The sequence below is a fragment of the Odocoileus virginianus genome, chromosome 32, assembly GCF_023699985.2.
Source record: "Odocoileus virginianus isolate 20LAN1187 ecotype Illinois chromosome 32, Ovbor_1.2, whole genome shotgun sequence".
Lineage (NCBI taxonomy): Eukaryota > Metazoa > Chordata > Mammalia > Artiodactyla > Cervidae > Odocoileus > Odocoileus virginianus.
Genome location: NC_069705.1, coordinates 3,890,357 through 3,917,039, shown reverse-complemented (window position 1 = coordinate 3,917,039; position 26,683 = coordinate 3,890,357). Strand labels below are relative to the sequence as shown.

Below are 26,683 nucleotides of genomic sequence, written 5' to 3'. Positions count from 1 at the left end.
CCAAGTCCACTCACAAATTAGCAGCAAGATCATCTTGTTTCAGTGACAGATTTGCCCGGTGACAGCTGGCAGTGCCCTGAGATATGTCCTTGCACTCACTGCTCCTGTGAGAGGAGAAGTGGTCCGTAATGTGAAAATTACTTATGTGATGTTGACAGATAAAAACTGTGCCATCTGAAGAGACAGAGCTAAGATCACAGTCAGAGAATCTGTTCAAAAAGAAATACATCAAACCGCGCACCCACCCACCATGCCAACAAATAACCCCACAGTAAAACTGAGGGCCTACAACCATAAATGTATATTATGTGCACTTCTCTATACGAGCTGTCTTGAGTCTCCTTAATGGCGCTACATGGAATGTGCTCTTGTTCTCAAGCGCATCAGTTTCAGAAGGAACCATGCCATTTTACATGCCACCAAAAATCAGATATTCAGAAAAAGATGCAGCATGCCTCCAGAATGTCCTAGATTTTTCTTCGATTTAAAATTTAGAGAGATTCACATGTCTTGTTGGAACGGACATTTGCTGTTGCTAAAACTGCACTTCAAGCCATGTGGCTGGTGTGGGTCCTGCCTGCCTTAATCCATAAGCACTTTCTGCTCCAGGCTGAAATCAGGAGTGAGCACGTGGCTGAATTCCAGCCCATTCAGCAAGGGGCCTTTGTTCTGCACTCAAGCGGAACAGAGCTGAGCCATCAGGGACAGGGACCTCTCCTCCTGCTGGACTGGAACCTGAGAACACATGTACCTGGAAGTGGCCACCTTCTAACCATGAAGAGACAGTTGATTCAAAGCCCATATTCACAGCTCTAAGGCACAAACCACATCCAAGCATCTGCATCAAAGTCAGTGCACTCAGGAGCCCGGCTGCCAACACAAATGTGGACCCTGCCAGGCTGGGTGTACTAGGGGGTGGTAGGAGGTTAGGGTTAGGGTTAGAGCCCAGCTGATCTCCCCTAAACGCATTCAAATCTCAGCACCAGCCAATCCAGCACTGCGAGGGCCAAAGAAAATGTCCCGACCTCAGGTCTGCTGGCCGTGAAGTGCCCTGTGCTGCCTGCCAGGTCTCCGTGGTGCCGCAGTGAACCTGGGAGCTGCTGGGCGCCTGCCCTCAGCACTCCCTCCTCAGTCAGCCTCTGACAGCCCAGTTGCCTGGTTTGAACTGCCAGCGTTGCCCCTTCCCTACCCATGTCTAAGAATTATTAATAACATGCCATGGAAAACATCTTAGATGTCACTTGAAAAACACCCTGGAGCAAACATCATCTTCACTTCAACTGTGAAGAAACAAAAAGTCAAATTTCTGGGGCCAAGGTCAATGCTAGCGAGGGAACTCCTGCAACAGGGCTGTTCCTCTGAGGGCCAAGGGGCATCGGGCAGAACCCAGGCTCCTGCTGGAGCTTTGTAAGTTTTCATGTGACAAACACCACGCACCTGTCCCACCTCCTGATAAATTTCCAAATGCACCAGAAACGTGGAGATCGATTCAACATTTTCAAGTGAAAAGGGAGCTGAATAGAGTAGAAGTAAGTGAAGTCAAAAGGAAGTGGAGCTATTTCTGATATTTATTTTTTGAAAACTGGGAAATGATGGTGAGTTTCTTACACAGACTTGTGATGCCTAACAACTCTTGCAAAGCTGAGATTAGAGTCCACGTGAACCCTTGTAAACAATCAACAGCCACGACTTTGGGGAACCAATTCAATCAAGAACAAAGCAATGCCCCACCACCCACACCAACCTCCCCTGCACAGGCAGAAAAGAGAGAGGCAGGGACCTGGTGAACTACAGTCATTCTGAGCGGAGTTTGCTGCCGTCAGTAATAGCGCGCCGTCTTCTTACAGGCTCAGGCTGAAGTTGATGTAAGTCTGCTTATTCTCTGCAGACTTTTTATAGACTTCAAAAATAAACAAGGCTTCCCTGGTGGCTCAGTGGGAAAGAAGCCACCTGCCAACGCAGGAGACTTGGGTTCGATCCCTGGTCCAAGGAGATCCTACAGGCCGAGGAGCAGCTAAGCATGCGTGCCACAACTCCTGAGCCCGTGCTCAGGGCCCGGGAGGCAGGACTCCTGAGCCAAGGTGGCACCAGTACTGAAGCCCGCGTGCCCCGAGCCCATGCTTCAGCGCGAGAGAGGCCCCTGTAACGAGAGGACCACGCACCAAAACTAGAGACGAGCCCCGGGTTGCTGCAACTGGAGAAAAAGCCCGTGCATTGCAGTGAAGACCAGAATAGCCAAAAATAAACAAACAGTGTAATTCGGTAAAGTTCAACTTAAACAAACAAAACCCACCCCTGAATCTTATTTACCAGAGTTTCTAATTATTTACTGTCAGTTGGGGTTAAGAGAATTTCTAAGTCTGCAAATTTGGCCCACCTGAAGAACTGTTTGTTGTACTCAGAGCAACCTGGGATATAAACAACTGAAATGCATCCAGTTAGAAACAACCGTGTTACTACCAAGGACTTAATATTCTAACAAAATGAAGGTGCTTTTCTTACCAAGATGTGAAAATTACAAGAGCTGCTCTGAAACCGCAGTGAGTCCCTACCACCGGAGCAGGTGTGAGAGCAGGCCTGCGGTGGGACTCAAGATGCCCCTCGGGTCCCTGCCTGTCTGGGGTCACAGGGAACTGCAGACACTGCTGTCTGCTTAACACTTTTGTTTTCAGGGGAGCTACTAAGCTTTCCTCTGATGTTGCCTTATTCCATTTATTTACTCAACAAAGACGTATGAGTACTCGATCCATCTTCCAGAAGCTGAGGAAAGAACAATGAATGAGTATACTGGAGGGTCCTTGAAGTTCAGACACCTTCCCCCTTATCCCGCGGGGCTGGTCCATCACGCTCAGACCCCCATCCGGGGAACAGCCTTAGAAAGCTGGATGCTCTGAGGGCATCGCTGCAGGTACATGCACAGGACAGAGCCTGGTGGCTGAAATAACAGCAGAGTGGACCCCACAAGATACACTATTTCAACTTTCAGTTACTGAAAAGTAACGGTTCTCTTAAAAAAAGAGACTACTTCACAAAAACCTTGTTAGATATCCTCTAAGAAGCGAGGGGACCGTCCGCCTTTCTGGTACACAGGTCAGTGAGATTCGACAGACACTCCGACATGCCTGATGTGTTACCATATGGGAAGATATTAATGAGCCAAGTCCTGGAACGCAACCTTCGTACTCCTTGATGTGACGATTTGATGAAAGCAAGACTTTACCCACATAAAGGCTGATCGAAAGCTCATGTCAGGAAATGGAAATGCTGGCTTTGGCTGGATTACATTTCCAGAAAAAGGGCTCCAACAGGAGGTTCAAAGCTGGGGGAGCATCTAGCGGGGGTGACCCTTCCTGGGTCCTGCAGCCACCCCTTCCTCCTGGGTGCAGACTCACGGCCTTGGAGCCAAGGGCTCAGAGCGAGGTGTTGCGGGCTGGCAGCAGGGACCTGAGGAGCTGGGAAATTAATCAGCACGTGTGAAACTAACAGGCTGGCAGCTGAAAGCCACTCCAGACGTGTGAGGAATTGCGATAGATTTCTGAGGACTCCCATTTCCCAAGACCGAACAGGTGTGGACAGAGATGAGCCACTTAGTAATTCTGTTTTTTTAAAAAGTATTTTTTCAAGAAGTCTTTGACTGGGAAGGCTTCCAAAGTTTTAGCTAATAAAGTTTCGTCTTTAATAAAAGGAAGATTTTTCTTCATCTGCACAGAGCAAGGACTTGCTTAACCATGAAGAAAACTGGTACACGGATCTTCACGGCACCAAATGCCACATTTTATAACTCTGAAATCTACGACTTCTAAAAGCTTCCATAAACCCTGTCCAATTCAACAAGTGAGCACAGGGCAGAGATGGGAAGGGGACCCGAGGCCCCTGCTCTTGAGGGCTCACAGTCTCGGGGGGCAGACACTGTGGGACTGACCACAGATGCAAAGACCCTGAAACCATCCCAACAGGAGCCCCCAAGCAGGACGGGGACCAGAAGGCTGAGAGAAGGCTTTTCACAGGAGGGGCCTGGGTTGCACCCTGAAAGACGAACAGGACGAAATGAAAGGGGGGAAGAGCAGCTGGGGCAGAAGGTAAAGAATTTGCCTGCAATGCAGGAGACTGGGGATCAATCCCTGGGTCAGGAAGATCCCCTGGAGAAGGAAATGGCAACCCACTCCAGTATTCTTGTCTGGAGAATTCCATGGACAGAGGAGCCTGGCGGGCTACAGTCCATGGAGTTGCAAAGAGTAGGACATAACTGAGTATGTTATAACTTTCTTTTTTTCTTTTCATAGTAGATGAACAAAGGCATAACAGCATGTTTGGAGAGGATAAAGTAGCAGAAAAATGACCGATCTACATGGAGGTCATGGTGGGAAGACCTGTGCTGTGGACAGACAGAAGGAACCCAAATCCTCTCAGATTAAGGACTGGACTTTATCTGAAGGTAAATTGTTGGGGGAGGTGAAGGGGAAAACCCAGGGCAGCTGTTGACAGAAGCATGCCTTAGAAAACTCTCAGGAGTGTGTAGGATGAGCTGAAGACAGAAGCGTCGCCGGGTTCAGAAGAGAGGTGAAAAAACCTGGGCCCTGGGCAGAGGGGGCCTAAAGGCAGAGCTGGTGGCAAGTAGGGTCAGGAGAGGCAGCAGAGAGGGCGCTGGGCTCTGGGGTCTGGTGTCTGATTAGGTCTGGGGGAGATGGGTCAGGGTGAGGGTGCTTGGATGATGCTGTGTTTTAAGCCCAAGGAAGAAACAGGATTGTAAGATGGGAAAGAAGATGAATAAGAATAGACCAGATCTACAAAGCAAAAGAATACCTAAAGACAGATTCAACACACTCCGCAGAAAAAAAAATTATATAAAAATTAAAAGATAATTGTTCTTTAGTTTGGACTAAGCCCATGTACTTAAAATCAAGGATCCTTTCAGTGTCTTCAAGTGGCAGCTGATGGGGTAGTCACAGTTAAAACATAACCCTGACACTGGGGAGACAATGTATCTGAAGGTGCATACATGCTAAGTCACTTCCATCATGTCTGTGTGACCCCGTGGACTGTAGCCCGCCAGGCTCCTGTGTCCATGGGGATTCTCCAGGCAAGACACTGGAGTGGGTTGCCATGCCCTCCTCCAGGGGATCTTCCCGACTCGGGGATTGAAACTGCGTTTCTTATGTCTCCTGCATGGGCAGGCGGGTTCTTTACCACTAGCGCCGCCTGGGAAGCCCCTTAGGCAAAGGTAACATTTACTGTTCACAGTGCTTTCAACTCGCGTTTAGATTTCCTGTCTTTCCAGATTGTACGGATCCTCCCCATTCCGTTTAGTGGCCACACGTGCTAGAGTACTGGATGTGCCAGGACTTGGTTTACCAGCCTCCGTGCGAAGGGCAGGAGAGGCAGAGGAGAGCTGTCTCTGTTGCCTAGCAGCCAGAGCGCGTGCGGGAGACGCGCCACGGCACCCCGCAGCCCGTTTCCTCCGCGGTACTTTTTCTGACTCAGACTCTGCTGGAAGAGATGCAGAAATAGAGAAAGCGGCTGCCCACCCTGGCATGTCCATCGACTGTTGCTTTTTTGTCTCGCAGCCAGCACATGCTATTCCAACCAGCAGGCGATTTGCTTTTAAGCATAAATACTGACAGTTATTCTTTGATGCTTAAACAGAACCATGAGCATGAGGGGTCCACTGTGACTGAGACCCCGCCCAGAGCCCCAGGAGAGGGAGGGCCAAGGTGTGTTGCCCACAGATAAGGCAGCTATAAGAAAAAAGAACCTGCCTCGTGGAAACACCCTAAGACAGCTCAGGTAACAGGCATTGTGACGCTTAGGTTCAACACACCTCAAACTCCAGGTAGTGGTCTTTGAGCTTGTACTCATCCACCTCCTTGGCTTTAAGCTTCTTGTCGGGCGGGTAGGATCGGTGCTCCGCCAGCTCCGTGGTGATCTGCCTCAGCTTGGTCTCGTGGGATTTCAGCTGCTCCTCCTGCAGGGGAGCATTATGCCATTGAGCATGGAGAAAATGAAATCAGTAAACAGCTGCAGTGCAATTTTAAAAGCCCCCTCATCATGAGTGACTTCCATTCATCCAGCATCCCACCAGCTTTCTCAGCCAGGGTCCACGTGCGCCTTCTGTCCACTGAAAAAGATAGTCACAACCTAAAAGTTGAGAGTTACCTTTCATTCGGTGAGAATTTTTAGGACTCCACGCTCAAGAGACAGCATCTCAAGTGACCCTCAGAGAACCGCTCTCGGAGGAGGTGAGGGGAGGGGTCAGGTCATAAAGAAGTTTTGCAACAAAGGGCAGGTAGTCTTAGCATCAAAAGATTACTGTTAAAGGAAACCAGGTATCCCAAGGTAAGGAATTTAGCGCTTCTCTAGGTATGGGAAGATGCGAGCATCTCTGCTCCCCGACATCATTTCTTTCATATGCATCTCAGCCATCCTGGCCAGGATCCTGTGCTTTTCACATACTGAGCTGACTTGGGCTCCCTGTAGGGAGTGGCTGAAGCCTGACGGCTGCTAGATTGCAGCTATTCTTCTCCTTCCCCAGTATCCTTAGGCTCACCTTGGAGGGCTGATGACTGTGACATCCTTGTTTACTGACAGGGTAGGAAGTATTTCATTTCTTACTTTGAGAAATGGTATCCAAGGGCCAAGGCCAGCCTCCCCAGCCAGGCCCCTGCTCTCCCGAGAGAGACTCCGATAGGCAAGGCACCCAGCACCCGTGCTAAGGGCCGTGCGATTGGACTTCTCCAAGCCATGACCTCCGCAGGGCCATCCTGTCTGTCACTGTGGGTGAAGGCCTACCCAAATATTTTTTTCCTTTTTGAGACAAGCAGTGCCATCAAGAATAACTTTCTGAAAGCTGTTATTCTGAAAACTCTAGTAACCTATGCTTTTCCCTCCCAAATAGTAGAGGTTCTGACGTCCCTCGACTACAAATTTTACTGAAGCACATTTAACTTGTTTTCCAGTTTCTCTGGGTTGTTATAAATAATGCTACATCCTTATAGATGTTGCCCAGTGAATATGAGCAAGGTTTTCCTATAGCATACGGGCACATCTCGCTTTATTGTACTTCGCAGGTCATGTTTTTTTTTCAAGCTGAAGGTTTGTGGAAACCCTGGGTGGAGCAAGTCTAACGATGCCATCTCTCTAACACTGCTCACTGTGGATCTCTTCCACATTTGAACATCTCTCAAGATATTTCAAACCTGTTCATTATAATTACTTTGTTACAGTGGTCTGAGATCAGTGATCCTTGCTGATACCACTACAACTTCATGGAAGGCTCAGATGATGATGGTTAATACTGAGCAATAAAACATTTCTTCATTAAGGTAGATACATTGTTTTTCTAGACACAATACTATCGCACACTTAATAGGCTGGGGTATAGTGTAACATAACCATTATATGCACCGGGAAACCAAAAAAGTGTGTGGCTTGCTTTATTGAGATATTTGTTTTATTGCAATGGTCTGAAACCAAATCAACAATGTCTCTGAAATCTGTGATCACCAAGAGGTGAAGTTTCTGGGTTTTAGAAAATGCACATCTTTAATATAATGCTAAACTTTTCAAGTGTTTCCATCAGCTTACATTTCCACAGTAGGCTTGAAGATTCCCATTGTTCTACACCCTTGCCAAAACTTGATGTGACATCAAACTTGCAAATTGTTGCTGATTTCATGGGTATAAAATGATTTGAATTTACATTTTCCTGATTACAAATAAGGACGCACACTTTCATATGTTTACAGGACTTCCTCTTCTGTGATCTGGCTGCTGAAATGTTGGACCCATTTTTCTATTGAGTCCAGATTTGTGAAGTATGGTGATTTGTAGTTTATAGCTTACAGTGTATGGTCTGGGTGGTGGTGGTGGTCTAGTTTATAGCTTACAGTGTGTGGTCTGGGTGGTGGTGGTGGTCTAGTTTATAGCTTACAGTGTGTGGTCTGGGTGGTGGTGGTGGTCTAGTTTATAGCTTACAGTGTGTGGTCTGGGTGGTGGTGGTGGTCTAGTTTATAGCTTACAGTGTGTGGTCTGGGTGGTGGTGGTGGTCTAGTTTATAGCTTACAGTGTGTGGTCTGGGTGGTGGTGGTGGTCTAGTTTATAGCTTACAGTGTGTGGTCTGGGTGGTGGTGGTGGTCTAGTTTATAGCTTACAGTGTGTGGTCTGGGTGGTGGTGGTGGTCTAGTTTATAGCTTACAGTGTGTGGTCTGGGTGGTGGTGGTGGTCTAGTTTATAGCTTACAGTGTGTGGTCTGGGTGGTGGTGGTGGTCTAGTTTATAGCTTACAGTGTGTGGTCTGGGTGGTGGTGGTGGTCTAGTTTATAGCTTACAGTGTGTGGTCTGGGTGGTGGTGGTGGTCTAGTTTATAGCTTACAGTGTGTGGTCTGGGTGGTGGTGGTGGTCTAGTTTATAGCTTACAGTGTGTGGTCTGGGTGGTGGTGGTGGTCTAGTTTATAGCTTACAGTGTGTGGTCTGGGTGGTGGTGGTGGTCTAGTTTATGGCTTACAGTGTGTGGTCTGGGTGGTGGTGGTGGTCTAGTTTATGGCTTACAGTGTGTGGTCTGGGTGGTGGTGGTGGTCTAGTTTATGGCTTACAGTGTGTGGTCTGGGTGGTGGTGGTGGTCTAGTTTATGGCTTACAGTGTGTGGTCTGGGTGGTGGTGGTGGTCTAGTTTATAGCTTACAGTGTGTGGTCTGGGTGGTGGTGGTGGTCTAGTTTATAGCTTACAGTGTATGGTCTGGGTGGTGGTGGTGGTCTAGTTTATAGCTTACAGTGTGTGGTCTGGGTGGTGGTGGTGGTCTAGTTGCTAAGTCGAGTCCGACCCCTGGCTCCTCTGCCCATGCGATTCTCCAGGAGAGAATACTGGTTTGCCACGGGTTGCAATTTCCTACTCCAGGGGATCTTCCCAACCCAGGAATCGAACCCGGGTCTCCGGTATTACATGAAGATTCTTTACTGACTGAGCTACAAGGGAAGCCCGTGTATAATTTATTCCCAGTCAAATAAATGTCAAAATTCAATGTGCAGTGCTTTATTCCAACTTCACTGACTTCATGAAGAATCAAGGAAATAATCTCAAAATAACAATATTTAAAAATCACATTTCTTGCCAATGATGCAAAACCTAGATAGAATCATGAGGAACTATCAGTCAAATCCGTATTAAGAGACATTCTATAAAATAAATGGCCTGTAGTCTTTAAAAATGTCAAGATCATTAAAGTCAAGGGAAGAGCAGAAAAGAAAACCTTCTTAAATCTATTTTGACTAATGAAATAAAAATTCCAAGCGCCTCTTATGGGCTTAGATAGGTACAGACTATGCAAATTACCCCAAGGTTAGAATCCCAGGACAGAGGAGTCACACAGATTTTCCTGATAAAAATGGATGTAAAAACAGAGAAGCAGAGGGATCGGGTAGAGATGGAGGTGGGAGGGGGGATCGGGATGGGGAATACATGTAAATCCATGGCTGATTCATGTCAAAGTATGACGAAAACCACTACAATACTGTAAAGTAATTAGCCTCCAACTAATAAAAAAAAGAAAAAAAGATATATTAACATTAACAACAACAAAAAAACCCAGAGAAGCGGGAAGGTAACAGCACAAGATGCAGCGTGTTCCCGGCCTCACGTGGACGGTTATATCTGTAACAGCCACAGGGAGGACGCAGCAGCAGGAATCCCCCTGTTTTCCTCCCTTTTAACTTGGTCCTCACAATCCATCAGGGGGGCGGGCAGCCCACTCTCACAGGACAACACGAATGAAAGGGATTTCACAGACAGCGGAAATGCACCAGACAAGGCTCAACGAAAAGGGACAGACAGCAAACGGCAGGTACCTGCTGAAACTGTTTCATATTAGGAAGTCACAACTTAAATATCGGCAGTAAATACAGGATGCAGGAAAAACTGCTGTTATCTGTCAACAGACGTACATTGGTAGTACCTTTGATCGCACATACAATGAAATTTTATCCAAAAGGCAAGTTTCAAATGATGTCATTTAATATTGAATTTTTCCCTTCTTATATAGTATTTTGACTCTGAAGAAAATTTCATATTTTCCTTTAAAACATCAAACTCTAATCTCATGAAGAGCATTTCTTAGCTGATGAGGCGATGGGCACAGATGAGCTAGCTGCTCACGACCTTGCAGTGAGTCCAGGGCTGAGGCAGGGCCAAAGCCTCCCTTCGAGGCTCAGCTGGACGGTTCTGCTGCCAGCCAGGCCCAAGGCAGCTCCGCATCCTTTTATACCAAGCACAAGGCTCAGGGAGGGAGGGACGCTTGAGGTGGACACAGCTGTCCCCCTGCACACCTACTAGGCGACAGGCACTGTGTGTGTGCGTGCACACGCGTGTGCACGCACATGCACTCAGTCCTATCTGACTCTTAGTGACCCGATAAACTGTAGCCCGCCAGACTCCTCTGTCCATGGGCTTCTCCAGGCAAGGATACTGGAGTGGGTTGCATGCCCTCCTCCAGGGGATCTTCCCGACCCAGGAATCGAATCTGCATCTCTTGTGTCTCCTGCATTGTGCTCAGTACTTTTCTCACTATGGAATACACAATCTCAGGAACTCGACAGTGAAAGAGACCCTGGCCGTCATCACCCCTCTAACCTCTTCCTCTTGGAGGCCATGGAGATCCAAAAAGATAGTCCTTGCTGGAGGCCCCAGATGTAAATGCAGAGGAGCAGCAGCCCCTTCTCCCAACTCTGAGCCTCCAGACAACTGTTAAAAACCCAAAGAGCTGCTGAAACCATGAGCTTCAAAACCGTCCCCTCCCTCCTGGATCCACGCTGACCTCAGCCGTCACGGCTGCCAGTAAACTCCTCCGTCCTTGTCTGCCTTCTCTCCTGCGGCTCCCAGACACCCAGGTGTTAACCCAGATCCTCTCTCCAACTTCCATTCAAAGCCAGAATACCCAGATGTCACAGTCCCTCCACTTCTGTATCTACAGCATGTAAATGTCCACGTGTGTGCGTGCTAAGTCCCTTCAGCCCTGTCCCCCTCTTTGTGACCCCACAGATGTGACCTGCCAGGCTCCTCTGTCCATGGATATCCCCCAGGCAAGAACACTGCAGGGGGCTGCCATGCCCTCCTCCAGGGGATCTTCCCGACCCAGGGATCAAACCTGCATCTCCTATGGGTCTTGCATTGCAGGCAGATTCTCTACCACTGAACTACTGGAGAAGCCCTAAACGTCCACACCACATGCTTATTAACAAAATACACCCGAACCTCTGTAAATTTTATCTTCTTTACTGACCATAAGCTCTCTGAAGGCAGAGAGAGCTCATTACCCCTTCTCTCAGCTAGTGGGGGTCTAGTCTGGTGCTGGGCAGGGGGAGAGCAAGAGGCATGGTTCTGGCTTGTAGAAGTCACCTGACCAATATCCAGCACCTAGGAGCCAAAGGTGAGTCTTAGCTCTTTTTACAATGTCCACACACCTTGCATGGCACCTGATATTTGGAACCCTTAGGAAACAGGAGCTGAATAAGTGGACTTTTTTTTGTTTTTTTAGGGGGAAGGTAGAGAGGGAGACCTCAGACGGTTTGCTTGTGCTGTTTTAAAGTAGACATGATTTAGGAGATAATGGCATTTCCAGAAATCTGCCTGGCAATTAACAATTCAAATTGCTAAATACTGCAGCTTCATCAAACCTGAGCTGCAGGAATTAAGACTAAAGAACACCTGCCCTCAAAGAGGTCCAAAGAGGCTGCTGCTGAAAGCCCCTTCAGAGAGGTTTTGTTTCACTTTTAACAGGGTTTAAAGGCCCTAAGGAGGGTTTACGGAGCTTCAGCATAATAGCCTAATTGTCTGATTGAGCACTTAGTATATGTTACACTGTTGTTTTAGTCGTTAAGTTGTATCAGACTTCGGGAACCCATGGACTGTACCCTGCCAGTCTCCTCTACCCATGGCATTTCCAGGCAAGAATACTGGAATGGGTTGCCATCTCCTACTCCAGGGGATCTTCCTGGCCCAGGGATCAAAACTGCACCACCTGGCAGGCGGATTCTTTACTACTGAGTCACAAGGGAAGCCCACCCATATGTTACGTACAACTCTTTAATAAATGAATATGAAAGCTGTCTATTCTGAAAAGGTGTGGGACACTGTAGTCCAAGTTCATGCCAAGGAGTCTAGACTGTGTCTTGTTGGTAATAGTGAGCCAGTTGTGGTTACATGACACTGAAGGAATCCTATTTTAGCTAGCAGTGTGCAGGATGGATTGGAGAGAAACAAGAGTTGGACAAGAGGGACCTCATCTGGTTCTAGGAACTGGCTGCCAGAGCTCTCCAAGGCGGGGTGTCTGCGCCCCAGGCAAGGTGACCCACTGGGGAGAAAGCTTTAAAATCAGCATTGAGGCGTAATTCACATTTTACCACACAAATCTCCCATTTGAGAGATTTGTATAATTTAGAGCTCTTAAATATATTCCCAGGGCTGTGAAGCCATCACATTTAATTTTATGATATTTTAGTTCCCCTAAAAGGAACCTTTTGGAATGGAAGCATGTGACACGCTCTTTTTGTGACACGCTCTTTTTCACGTAGCAAGGTTCCCAAGGCTCATCACACTGGGGAGTGTCAGGGTTTCATTCTTTAACGGCTGAATCAAGCCCCGTTGTGTGACTATGTAACATCTTACTAATCCAAGCATCAGCTGGTGACCATGTCCACCTAAGGTTGTTATGAATAATACTACTGTGAACAGTTGTGTAAAAGTTTTTGTGTGAGTCCATGTTTTCATTCTTCTGTTAACAAAGTAGGAGTGAAATTGCTGCTAAACACATTAACTCTATATTTAATCATTTGGTAAACCACCAAAATGTTTTACGTTCCCAGCAGCAATGTATGAGAGTTGCAGTTTCTCTGTAACCTCACCACTACATTACTTTTCATACAAAATTTAAAAATGTATAGCCATCCTAATGGTATCTCATGATTCTGATTTGTATTCCCCTAATGACTAATGACGTTCAGCACTTCTTATGTTATATTGATAGCAGGACACGTAATATATTCTAGTAAAAGGATTCAATACATATATTGAAGGATACCTACTCAAATATTTAGTGCTGACAAGGCAAAGGATCCAAAAAATCAGGACACCAGAGGTCGAGATGAGCAGAGTCTGGAATGAGGGACATGGGAGGACAGAAAGATGTTTAGGAAGAATGAGTGGCTGGGCTGACAGCGTGACCCTGAGCGGGTGGGCAGGCGGGCTCTGGCCAGCGAGGGACCCACCTGGAGAAGGACGCCGTCCTTGGGGGTCCCTGCTGCTCATGACTGATGTGCAGGAGGTCCCTGGAGCTGCAGCTGGGCCATCGGGGGCTCCTCACCCAGCCCCCGACCTCGGGATGTGCCTCCTCCTTGCCTTCCCCACGCTAGGAGCTGCCCCAGGGTGTGGCCTTGAGACAGCAGGTGGTGCTGGGACCGTCTGGATAAATGATTGAATCCAGCCAAGGCTCCTCACAAACATTCTGGAGGCAGGTGCAGGATCAGCCTGTCCCTCGGCCACTGCAGACTGGTCAGTAAGCTCCCCTGCGCATTAAACCCGCCCTGAGCAGCCCGCCGTGGCTGCCCCTGTCTTTGGCCTCCCCTGGCCGTCCTCACGCGGGGCTGGTCTGTGAACCAGCACCGCCCCATCCCCCGGGCCTCGGCACAGCTGCCCCGAGGTCAGACCACGGGCTAACACGAGGCTGGAAGCAAACACAGCGCTCTCCTGTCTGCGATCTGTGCTAACGCAAGGCCTGGCCCGTGGAGGAGCGCTCGGCGGTCATCCAGTGTCAGCCTCTGACGGGCCCACGGCTGGGAGCCAGAGGGAAACAGGACGAGGCGGTGGAGGAGACGACCCCTGCAGGAGGCAGGACCTCTGACCCGCAGGGCAGGTGGCTGGACCACCGGGGGTCTTAGAAACACACACACTCCTGGGGACCCCGCCCCAGAGCTGATCGAGGGAGGAGTGGGCGGAGGTGAGAAAGGTGCCTTTTAGAGAAGTCCCCTTTTAGAGGAGTCCCCAGGTAAATTCTTATGCGCATTAATGTTTGAAAATGACTACTTGATGAGTAGAAAAGGACGCCTGATAGATCCTAAAGACGGCCAGCCATGAAGTCCTAAGTCTGGAGTGCTACACAGAAGGAGAAGCAAAGCTTAAAACCTTTTCACACCAGTCTCTCCACCTGCGACAGGAAGAGAAATGTGCTCTGGCACCACGGCCGCAAAAGCAACGACAAGAAGGCGACTCCTCCCACACAGCGGGGAAGGGCCACGCCGCACTGACAGCCATCCGTTTCAGGAACGGTGGCTGATATGCTTTGGAGAGGAGACAAGAATAAATTAAAGAGAAGCTTGCAAATGACAGTGTGATGAACAGTGTCTTCAAAAGCACCAAACAACCTTCTAACTGAATAGTTCGTTTTTCCCTAACACCGGCTAACTTGTTTTTTCCAGCAGGGCTCTTCCCGTGGTATATGTCTATTTTGTAAACTGAAATTACCCAAGTGGTCCGGCTTGTCGGGAGGGGCAGCAGGCTGTGGAGGAGGGAAAGATGGCCTGGCCGGAGCGGAGGCTGCAGACGGCGGGGCCGTGGCCCCGCGGGGCGCCGGGCAGTGCTCGGAACCAGTCCTGGTTGTGACAAAGCGGGGTGACGCTGGCATCGAGTGGGCAGAGGCTGCGAATACTGCTCAGACCCTGCGATCCACAACAAGGCACCACTCAGGGCCCAGGGCGGCAGGGCTGAGACCGAGAACCCGCCCGGGGTGAAGGGGGAGCCCTGCCTTGAAGGTGCGGAGGCCTGCGGGGCATCCAGACAGGCCTCCCGGGTTTGCCGAAGGTGCCCAGGCAGCTGGAGCAGACGGTCTGCATGCCAGTGCCCTCCCCCTCCCTAACCTGCTCTTTATCACGAGCTGGCTTCCACATATTTGTTTCCATCTCTCCTATTACTCTCAAGGGCAAGGCACATTTTCCATAGGTAATAAACAAACACGATGACCTGGGCAAAAAATATACAGAGCTAGTGATAGAAAGAATCTTAAAAAACATTCTAGACAATCTCTTCATTTTCCAGAAGGAAAACTGAGGCCCACAAAGTCTCAGTAAGTCACTTGTCTGGGTGGTGGTGGGGGAAGGGGGGGGAGGCATAATCGTATTTTTTTTTTTTAAAGAAATTAAACTGCTGAAAGGATTTGGTCATCTTATGTGACACAGAGGATGCTTGTTGCTGGATGGTCAGTACTTGCTTGTTTAAAATCGTGAACTCACCATTTTGATCACATTACATATGTATTTTTCACACTTCTGTGTTCAAAATGAGGAAAAATATCAAAAATGTTATGCATTTCATTTTAAATTCCTATGTAGGGCATTTGTTTAAAATGATAGACTCTGCCATGACAAAGGTGGTGGGGTCTTGTGGTAAAAATACACAAATAAACACACTCATTTTCACATGTAAGTGACTTATCAGTGTATGTACATACATAGTCACTTTAGTTGTGTCGGATTCTTTGAGACGCCATGGACTGTAGCCCACCAGGCTCCTCTGTTCATGGGATTCTCCAGGCAAGGACACTGGAGTGGGTTTCCATGCCCTCGATGGAATCTTCCTGACCCAGGGATTGAACCCGTGTCTCTTGTGTCTCCTGCACTGGCAGGCGGGTTCTTTACACTAGAACCACCTGGGAATCCCTACCAATGTATAGCCCATACACAAATAGGGCAGAAGCACATTTCCCCCTGGCGGCTCAGAGGGTAAAGAATCCACCTGCAATGTGGGAGACCTAGGTTTGATCTCTGGGTTGGGAAGGTCCCCTGGAGAAGGGAACAGGCACCCACTCCAGTATTCTTGCCTGGAGAATCTCCATGGATAGAGGAGCCTGGAGAGCTACAGTCCATGGGGTCGCAAAGAGTCAGACATGACTGACCGACTTTCACTTTCTCACTCAGTCGCTCACATTTTTCCAAGTAGAAAATAAATAGAAACGTAGGTTCCACAGTGAGGAAAGAGCAAGGAAAAGCTCTCATGTTGCTCTAAAGTTACTAATGTTCCTCTTTAACTTCAGATCACCTTTTACCCCAGATCTTTCATAGGAGCAATGGTGAGAAAGACCAACTGGAAAACTCCTAGTGAAATTAATAAAACTAAAGTTTTGAAAGTATTTTTGCCTCAGGTTGTTCAACTGTTTTTCTCTCCTCTTACCTTGTGTAATATAAAAACATAAAGAAAACTGAGTGCCAAAGAATTGATGCTTTTGAACTGTGGTGTTGGAAAAGACTCTTGAGAGTCCCTTGGACTGCAAGGAGATCCAACCAGTCCATCCTAAAGGAAATCAGTCCTGAATATTCATTGTAAGGACTGATGCTGAAGCTTGAACTCCAATACTTTGGCCACCTGATGTGAAGAACTGACTGATTTGAAAAGACCCTGATGCTGGGAAAGATTGAAGGCAGGAGAAGGGGATGACAGAGGATGAGATGGTTGGATGGCATCACTGACTCAATAGACATGAGTTTGAGTAAGCTCCGGGAGTTGGTGATAGACAGGGAAGCCTGGCGTCCTGCAGTCCATGGGGTGGCAAAGAGTCGGACATGACTGAGTGACTGAACTGAACTGAACTGAACCTTGTGTAATGTGACTTACTGTTTATGTTAAGTACCCAAAATTAAAGTGGAGAAATGCATTTGGTTTGAGAGCTCGTATTTTAGTTGGGTGGATGTAGAAGTCTGGCCAATAAGCAGTAAAGCCTTCCTTTTCTCTTAGAATATTTATTATCCTTGAACGTTAAATGCCATTTTGCTTGTAAAGTGAGCTGTTTGGGTCTCTCTATTCCTAACAGTTTTTTTGGTAGTTAGTCCATGAACTAGATAGCAATAGCAGTGCTTACGTGGGGAGCATCAACCAAACCATGTCAATAAATACGATGAATTTACAGAAACGAGAGTCTCTTCTGACTCTCCTTACGTCTCCTCTGCTCCCTCGCCAGCCTGTCTCTACGCACTTGGGCAGGACCCCACACGTCCCTCCTCCACATCCTCACTGCCTTCATCCCCCCGAGGGCGCCCACCGTGGCCGCTCCAACCAGCACCCCTGAGGCTGCTCTCGCCGCAGGAGTCAGGTACCTCCTACCACGCCACCAGAGATCTTTTTTGCCTTGTTTGCACCTGATCTTTTCCCCCTTCTCTTGGCCTAACATTTTCCCTGTGTTTTCCTTGACTAACTCAAAAACTATTGTTCCTCAAGTATCTGTTTGGCTCTGCTTCTCAGCACTCCTTGCAACATCTGGAGGAAAAAACAGAGAAAGGACACAGGAAAGGACTCTGGAAAGAAGCATCAAGAGGGAAGCAGGAGATGAGGGGTTACCCAAAACTAGAGGGGATACCACAGTGTCCAGAGCCCACACCCAAGGACAGCCCTGTTCCTCACTTCACGGAGCAAACGGGACCCTCAGGAGGTCCCAAACCCTCCCACGTCTGTCCATCTCCTCTTTAACTCACTCATTTTTCCTCTTTCTACTGAAAGCGCCTTTTGCTTATAGTAGTTTCCTCCTCTGATACTTCCTTCTATTGTAAAAAAAAATTTTTTTTTGAAGCACAGATTTGATCATGTTAATTCCCTGCTTAGACTACTTTCCTAAGGATGCTGGGGACTGGTGAGGCATCCAAAATCCTCCAGGTGACAAAATGAGACCTTTCACCATTTGGCCTTTGCTCAGCACCAGATGCAGAGGTTTCCCTGGTGTCTCAGCAGGTAGAAGAATCTGCCTACAGTGCAGGAGGCACAAGAGGTGGGGGTTTACACGGAGTGAAGTAAGTCAGAGAGAAAAACACCAATACAGTATATAAACGCATGTATATGGAATTTAGAAAGATGGTAATGATGACCCTATATGAGAAACAGCAACAGAGACACAGATGTATAGAACAGACTTTGGACTCTATGGGAGAAGGCGAGGGTGGGATGATTTGAGAGAATAACATTGAAACATGTATATTACCATATGTGAAACAGCTCGCCAGTCCAGGTTCGATGCATGAGACAGGGTGCTCAGGGCTGGTACACTGGGATGACCCAGCGGGATGGGATGGGGAGGGAGGTGGGAGGGGGGTTCAGGATGGGGAACACACGTACACCCATGGCTGACTCATGTCAATGCATGGCAAAAACCACCACAATATTGTAAAGTAATTAGCCTCCAGTTAAAATAAGTTAATTAATTAAAAAAAAAGAGGTGGGGGTTTGATCCCTGGGTCGGGAAGATCCCCTGGAGGAGGGCATGGCAACCCACTCCAGTGTTCTCGCCTGGAGACCGCCATGGACAGAGGAACCTGGTGGGCTACAGTCCATGGTGCTGCACAGTCAGACCCACGACTGAAGCGACTTAGCGTGTGCACACACACACAGCTCCACAGAGGGGTGTTTCCCGCCTTTCCCAACACGTGTGCTCGAGTCGCACCCGATGAGGTATGCGTGGCTCCGACATCAGCGCCGCCTCCTCTCCCTCTGGCCTCACTCTGCTGGGCGGCCCGCTTTCCCACACCCCTCCTGCCGCCCGCCTGTGAGCGTCTCCCTCACCCCCAAGGCCAGGCCCCGACCGGAGCCTGCACGGTCCTCTGGACTTAGCCTACATGTGCCTCTGATCAAACTGTGTTACAATTCCTTGCTTGTTTATATTTACCAATTGGATTCCGGAGACTGCCTGGGTTTCACTTGTCTTTCTATTTCCAGAGCCAAAAATAGTCTCTGAGGTACAACAGGCACATGATATGTACGTATTAATAAATGTTCTGTTGATAACCATGATATCGGCTGTGTAGAGGAGCGAATTAATATCAAGACCTGGTTGATCACAGCCAGATGAACCTCTATTATTGCGCCGATAAGAAATTCACAAAGCCGTCAGAGTAGCTTCCAAAACCCTTAACGAGTCAGTGGGAATAGCGGCCCTGCAGACAGGCTTAAAACTGGTAGACACGGCTTGCATGCAGTGTCCTTAGAACAGAGTCGTAAGCAGGAAAGGAGCCCCGTAAAATGTGACCTGCAGAAACATCGACCTGGTAAAAGGAGAGCAGCTCAAGTGAACAGCCCCGAAGAGAGTTCTCACGGGCTCTGTCTGCATTCTTTGGGAAAACCACCCAGGTCCACTCAGGTCCTCCCGAGGGTGGGGAGGGTCCTGCCTCGCTGCACTGTCAAAATGGGCCCCTGGGAATGCTTCCAGCATCACACACAGTCTGGGATATTGGAAAAGCTCAATAAAATGAAAAGTTCAATGAATGAAAGAATAAAAAGCTGGTTTCCAAGGCAGGACATCTACCATTAGCCAGGTATTTAAAAAACATGAACTGTTAGGAAAAACCAAACAAAACAAAAAAAAACAAAAATAAAAGTGAGGCTGGTGTAACTGAGTAGTGAACTAATTTTAGAAACGAATTCAAAATTGTGTGTCCACCCCATCTCGAGTCCGTCGTGTCTGCTCCCCACACGAAGTGTAGAGGCCACAGTCACGCTGCGTTCTGCCCCCTTGACAGCAAGGCCCTTCGGGGCGAGGTCTCATCCTTGCCCCCAGAATATGGGGCATTTATTCAAATACAAACAGCAAGACTACTTTACAAAGTGTGAGAGGAGGAAGTGGAAAGACCAAAACGCCTTACCTGAGACAGTTTTGTCGTGGTGGCAGGCAGCAGTGGGCGACTAAACTTCTTCTGAGACCCAATCGCTGCTGGAAACGGTGGTGCCGAAAACACAGCGGCGACACAGTTAATCTTGTTTATCCATCCCTGCATTTCCTCCGGACTCCTAGGAGACACAGGTACATTTATGTCAGGGTATTTCCACACCTAAGTGCATGACATCCCGCCCATTTCTCACTATTGATCTAAAATGACATATAAAATCATTCATTTCTTGGAACAAATAATCCCTGGCAAAACTTCACTGGAGAGGAACATTTTCCCAGCACTCGCCATGGCAACGAAAGGCCCTGGAACCTATGATCATCACAGAGTAGGACTGTGACTGCCCCCCGAGGATATAGAGGAAACAGAGCAAAATCACCCCACAGTAAGTATTCATTAAACCTCCGACTTTCTATTTGATGCTGATACTAGGCTAGTCTGAAATTAATTTAAAAATTAACTCCTCTGTTCTAATCACGTAATTTGATTTTAAAATGCAACTGAGGGATAAACTGATAGAGGGAATATAAAGAGGTATATACCCCCACTTTGGAAAGTAATACAGACAATTTCTTGCTAAATTAACTACAAATTTATCAGCAATTCTACTCCCAGGTATATATTTACTCAAGGGAAATAAAAACACATAGGCACTAAGAGACTTTTATGTGCATATTCACAGGAGCATTCTTTATAAGCGTCAAAAAGGAGAAGCACTCTAAATATCCACCACCTGGTGAAGGAATGAACACAGTGAGCCTTTATCCTTACGAGCATCATCTCCCAGCAGCAGAGGTGTGGAGAGCGGCGACAGGCCAGAGTCTGGACGACCCCAGACCTTTATGCGGGGTAACAGAAAAGCCCACATACCCTACGCCTGCAGGTATACGGAAAATCCAGAAAAGGGCATACAAAGAGGAAACCAGTGGTGTCTGGGCCAGGGATAAGAATGGCACAGGGGCTCAGTCTCTGTAGGGTGATGGAAATGTTCTAAAGCTGGACAGGGTTGCACGATTCTGCAAATTCACTAAACGTCACTGTGAACTTAGAAGTATGTGAGGTGCAGCTCGATAGGATACAAACATATCCACCTGAGAGGGTGTGGAAATCTCCTGAGGTCAGCGTCACACCGTGAACTTGTACGTCATGTTTGTGGAGCCTGGCGCTGACAGCGCTTGTGAACTCATGAACGAATGGAAGAAACAGATCTGAACTAGGTGAGATACCCGCCAGCTATACAATCAATACAAAGATGGACAAAAAGTCAGCCCGTCTAAAAACCCCTTTCTGCACGATTCCCCTGAAAGCAATCATGCTGAGCTGACAGCACACCGGGGGTCTCCCTCACTGTGCCCCACACGCTTCTCTGTCATCGGACTCAATTCTGCATCAGTTATATTTGGAGTAACCAGATCTCCTGAGTTATCATATCGGCACTTTTAGACATTTAAAAACAATAATGCTGGGGAACAGAATAATTTGAAGGACTTTTATGACTAATAGCCGTAATTATGCATCTGGCTGTGGTTCCCTTGGGTGTTAACTGTCTTACTCCCACACTAAAAATATCCTATGTAACTTGGGTTTCCTTACAACTTCCTCCTCACCGGATGTCAGCAGTTTTACACCTTTGCAAGCTCAGCATCCACAGACTGCCAGAGAACCTGTTCTTGCTCTCATTCCCCTTTCTCATCTTCCACTGTTTTCATCAACAAGCATGCAGACACCCATGTTTACTATCTTGACGTCAAATGTCATGCCAGTGCCAAATGCGGTCACCTGGCAGGGCTGGGTTGAGAGTGGTTCTGAAGTCAAGCTCAGGCTGTCAAAGGCACGCCGTGAATAATTAACAGTGCCTGCCACGGACACCGATGCGACGTGTGTGACTGAACTGCCTCTTCTAGAGGCTCGGTTCTAAAACCCCAAAGTTTCTCACTTCACAAATCCAGAATTCTCCACGTGGAGTGTTCCAGCCCTCATCTGAAGGCTGTCACGGATTCCTTATTACATAGGCAATCCACCCTGTTTCCATGCCCACAGTATGATTTTATCTTTTCCTTCTAGTTTAATCACACACTCCTAGAGCTCAGAAGGAGTGAGGAGAGAGAGAGAAGGAAATGAAATCCACACTTACGGCACAGCCTCTGTGCACCAGGCACTGTGTCGAGGCTCTGGGCATACCTGATCTCATGCGCTTCTCACAGCACTCGGTGAGACATACGCTAGGGACACGCTGAGGCTCGCAGAGGTTAAACTGCGGGCCATGACAACGAGTTAGGCGACGGTCGGGCACCTGAGTCCCGGTCTCCTGACTCACTGTGTGACAGGACTTGCACTAAACCCCTGGTCTCCTTTATGAGGACGTTACATTCCGGAGCTGGTAAGGGTCTGACAGAGGGTCACAGGGCGACTCCAAGGAAACAGAAAGCTTGCCCCAGGGTTTCCATTTCTTAGTCTAGCTTCCTTAGATTGCTGTCTCTCTATTGTAGCCAGTTGATGACTTTGACTCAGCAAGTGTGCCCTGTAGATCCCAATTCTCTTTCTCGGTGTAAAGTGGTGCTCTGCAAACTAAACACCCAAACCAAACCAACCAATGAAACCTACTGGGCTTGAAAAAGCAAGACCCTCCAGTCAGCCGTCTTCAGCTTGAGCACGTTGGGCTTCTTCTCATAGTCGGTGGCCTGGGACGCCAGCGCGTGGTGCACGCTCACGGCGTTTTTCAGGTCCTCCTCCGACAGGGCCTTCTCTGGCTTATATTCGTCCTGTAGGCGGACATGAAGAAAGCAAAGACAGTTCAGACTTCATCTTCTCTTCTCTTTTTAAAACCGATTAACTACAAGAAAAAGTGGAAAGTCCGTGAAGGTGCATGAAAAAACTGAAGTGAATGGCAGGTAAAAACAACTCCGTGCTACTTCATTAATGTCACCAAACATCCTGTTCTTTGAAAAGCATTCTCAGAATGAGAAAATACACATTATACCAAAGGCTCACTTTTGCAAAAGCTGATATATAATAATTAAAGAGATAAGGAAGATCAATGATAAAATATCTCTCATACACGTTTTACAGTGATTTGAAATGAAGCGAGGTCTCATAGGGTGCTTTGGTTTCAGAGACAAATGGACACCCATCAGAAGTGAACTGACAGTGAAAACCGGGCCACTGTCTGCTCTAAAGTCTCCACATTTTCCTGCTACTTTCTTTTGAGGCTAATAATATGAAGGAAAAAATGAACGGTAAAGTGAAATAATTTCTCCAGCTGTACTCTGAAAGAAAAGAGGAAAAATTAGCTTAATCTTAAGTCAGGAGAAAGATTTGTTCTATTGTCATAAATTTGAAAAATGAGTAACGTTACATTAAAAAGGAGGGTGTCATGGATAGATGCAATTTTATCTTTGAGCATGATCCAGACACAATTCATAGAATTTACAAAGGTTCTTTTTGTATAGCTTCCTCCTAAACATAACTAAGAAAAAAAACCCAACTAGTAGGAAAATGTGATATTATTATTGTTCTATTATTATTATACCTAGTCGTTTCCATGGGTCCATAAGAATAAAAAAGACCTGAAAGCCAATGTAAGTATAGTAGACATTACACACTGTTACAGGAGACATTTTTTACTATTAAGTTCCTCTCTCCTCTTCCCATATTTTATAATATCAAACATGATGCTATAACGTGCACTTCTTCTATAAAGAACACATACTCCTCACCTTCTAATTAGTAGCAAAAGCCTTTTAGTAGTAAAAGGAAGACTTGGTCTATTCTATTGTCACAGTTTCATTTTACAAATTTTCAAAAAAATCATTATCCTCTCCCATATCTCTCCCTCCCTTCCCCGTGGCCCCAGCACAAACCAAGCTATCCAGAGGTACTCTTGCCAACAGTTCAAAGCGAGTCAGAAAGAGACAGCGCTGAGGCCTCGGGGGAAGAACCTAAGACACTCAGTTCATACCAACAGGAAAATCACACAGTTTATAACACCAAGTGACAAAATCACTACTTTAAGATCGCCACAACGCTGTTTTATTAAACCTCGGAGATTAAGAACCGACGTCAACAGTAACCACACCCAGTGCCCACAGCCAAGGCTTTTCTGTCCACGGTAACCTCTCTGCTCCGCTCTGCCCAACGTCCCCCCCTTCTCTTCAGGACGCCTGTCCCACCACACCGGAGGTTAAGAGCACAGGTAGGTGCCTGGAGCCGGACCCACTTCTTCCATGATCTTAGATTAATTAATTCACTCATTAAGTTTCATTTTCTTTGAGAAGGAGCGATATCTTCTTCATAGAGCTGTAGGATGAAATTCCATGAGACCCTATTTTTTAAACTTTAAATAATGTTCAAAGTGGATAGTAAGCACTTAGATGTTATTTGAAATAGCTCCTGATACTAATTTTTAGTGGCATATAGCTTGAACTTGTATTTTATAAGGACAAACTTGTGAGGCTCAAACTTTCCGCTTACATACCCTGTAAACGCACATCGTAACCACCTTTGTCGTCTTTCCTCTTTGCAGAGGAATCAGGCTTACGGTTGACTCTGTACTCCAGGTCAGCCTCCACGAAACCCCTCCTAGGATCTTACTTCCCCGGTCATTATCTTTCCACTGTATTTTAAATCCTTGTTTGTCATGGGCTTCCTCCCCACAGCCTATACACACCCCTCAGGCTCTCTCTTATATTTGTAAAATAATAGTCCTTCCTGAATATCACTTCCTCCTCTAGCCATCACCACTCTTTTTCCTTTATATACAGCTAGTCAGGAGTCCACATGAACTATTTTTATACATCAATTTCCAGTTTACACTTTAACCCACTGGAGCCTGGAGTCCATTTCCACACTTCACTGAATCTGCTCTAGCAAAGGTCAGCAATGACCTCCTGACTGCAAAGTTCTATAGTCTTTACAGCTTTCAACTCACAGCAACCAAGGAAGTCAGCAGTTCTGAAATTCTTCACGGCTTCCCCTCGCACTTCTCTCCGGTACCTCTCCCCCTCTCTGACCATGGCTCCGGCACCTCCTCGCCCGCCTGTCCACCAAGCGTCCGCTCTGCCGCTGGCCTTTGTCCTTTCTCGTCCTGGAGGCGCCCCCTGGAATGACCGCATCTGCAGGCGACCCTGGAACGTTGCGTAGCGGGGGGGAGCTGAAAATCCACACAAGACCTATCGTCTGCCTCCTGTTTATGCAGTTCCTTCCCATCTTCTGCCCCTCTGTGTCCATGGTTCCATGTTAGCGAATTCAGTCTCCCATGAATCACGTGGCACGTAGTGCTCCCGGCTGAAAAATCCGCCAGCAACGGAAACTGCGCAGCTCAAACTTGCGGTCTTCAGGGTTAAACTCTACTCTTGGCAGTGCAGGTCCTATCTATATCACAATGCCCGACATACTGCTGCGGATGAATAGGAAAAGAACGACCAACCCTTAGCCATTAGCACTGGGTGACTTGGACCTTTGGAGCAACTATACATATTCCTGGAGCATATTCTCTCTGACCTCATTCTTCAAGCTTAAAACCAAGCTTAAAGGATGATGTTCCCGGAACACTCTAAAAGTGCTAAGAGTTTTAAAATGAACATTTATTACTGCTGTAAATAGAAGCGAACAGTAATTATCAACTTGGGAGAATTGCACCATGGTTTCTGAAGAGGACCCTATTCTCAGGCAGTTTCCTAAACCGTAAGGTGTCTAATACTGGAAGGAAAATACTGCACAGGACAGAAGTGGAAGAGAAGCTCTATTTAACTAGGATGAAACCAAAGTCTAGGAATTTTAAGTCTAACATGGGCTTCCACTCTTTTAGTTAATGGTAATATCATTTTATCATTTAAAAAAAAGCAAAAAATACAAACAAAACACGTTTGGCATTCTGAATTCCTACTAGAGAATGTAGCTCCAAGTCCATACAAAATGAAAACGCAGGGTAGACTGGAAAAGTTAGAGCTGACAACTGAATAAAAAGAAGAGACTTTATTCTGTAGAGCTCATTCTGACATCTTTATTTTTCACGGCTTAAAGTTGAAGATGGTGTTTAATGATAGCATTGGGAAAGAAGAAAAAAAGGAAAAATTATCGTAATCAAACCATTTCAAACCTAAGGACTCTTGGCTATGCAAACTAAATGAGAAAAGAGAGCAAGATAAATTCAATCAAGAAATTTTCTATAAAAAAAGAAAATGCTCTATGACACCTAATAATTACTAGTTATTTTCTCAAACAAATGAAGGGTGGAAATAATGCCTAAAAACACATTACTCTCCCCTGTGTTCACTGCAATCCACGTCTTTTATCCAGGATGACTCACTGGAGCTCTCTACCACCCTGATGAGCACCAAGCATGTGATTTCACAATGCTGTTTATTTAAAATGCCTTTAAAACATGAAACGAAAAGCTTTCTCCTTTCTCTTAAGAAGCTTGTTAATTAAATGTCATGTGAAGTTGGATCATAACACACTAACGCAAAGATCATCTACACGTGTACAAACAATAGGTTAGCGTCAAGTCTGAAAATCTGTACCCTCAGGTAAGTATAAAGTCCAACTTAGAAAGTAACCAAATGTCAACTGCTACTCACCAATGTCAATTTAAAAATGCTCAGATTCCGGTTTACAGAGTATAAAGCACAAGTGCACTACCTCATTAAAACAATTTAAAATAAAGTTGAAATAGCCTTGATTTCCACTGAGAGAATATAGTTGTGAGAGAAGTGAAGCCGTTCTTGAGAGCCTATGAGGATTTAATAAAAATGTCAGTAATTAAACTGGTCCTAAGCTGTGTATTAATTCTTGATTTTTAAAAAGGCATTACAAACATTTTTCATAATCTGATGATTATCTTTTAAAAAAATTCTGTATATTCCTGGTTAGATGTCATTCTAAAAATTATTCAGCTTCATTTTTCTTTCACCATGGAGCACACTGTGTTACCACAAATCTGGGAGGAAGGTGTAACGGGAAATCAAACGAAGGCATATTTCAGCCCATAACTCAAATAATCAGATATCT

At 46.7% G+C, this 26,683-nt stretch overlaps 1 protein-coding gene across 11 annotated transcripts in view; it reads right to left on the bottom strand.

Moving 5' to 3' along the window:
• The window catches only part of PSD3 (pleckstrin and Sec7 domain containing 3), a 470,822-nt gene that overhangs the window by 22,773 nt on the left and 421,366 nt on the right, over window positions 1–26,683 (bottom strand). For 10 of the 11 annotated variants that reach the window (XM_070459791.1, XM_070459803.1, XM_020875137.2 and 7 more), the window contains 3 exons: window positions 22,280–22,437; window positions 19,652–19,796; window positions 5,819–5,962 (listed from right to left, as the gene is read on the bottom strand). In XM_070459791.1, the coding sequence (XP_070315892.1) occupies window positions 5,819–5,962; window positions 19,652–19,796; window positions 22,280–22,437 (447 nt within the window). The remainder of the gene's footprint in view (window positions 1–5,818; window positions 5,963–19,651; window positions 19,797–22,279; window positions 22,438–26,683) is intronic. The other variant, XM_070459792.1, reaches the window with a different exon arrangement.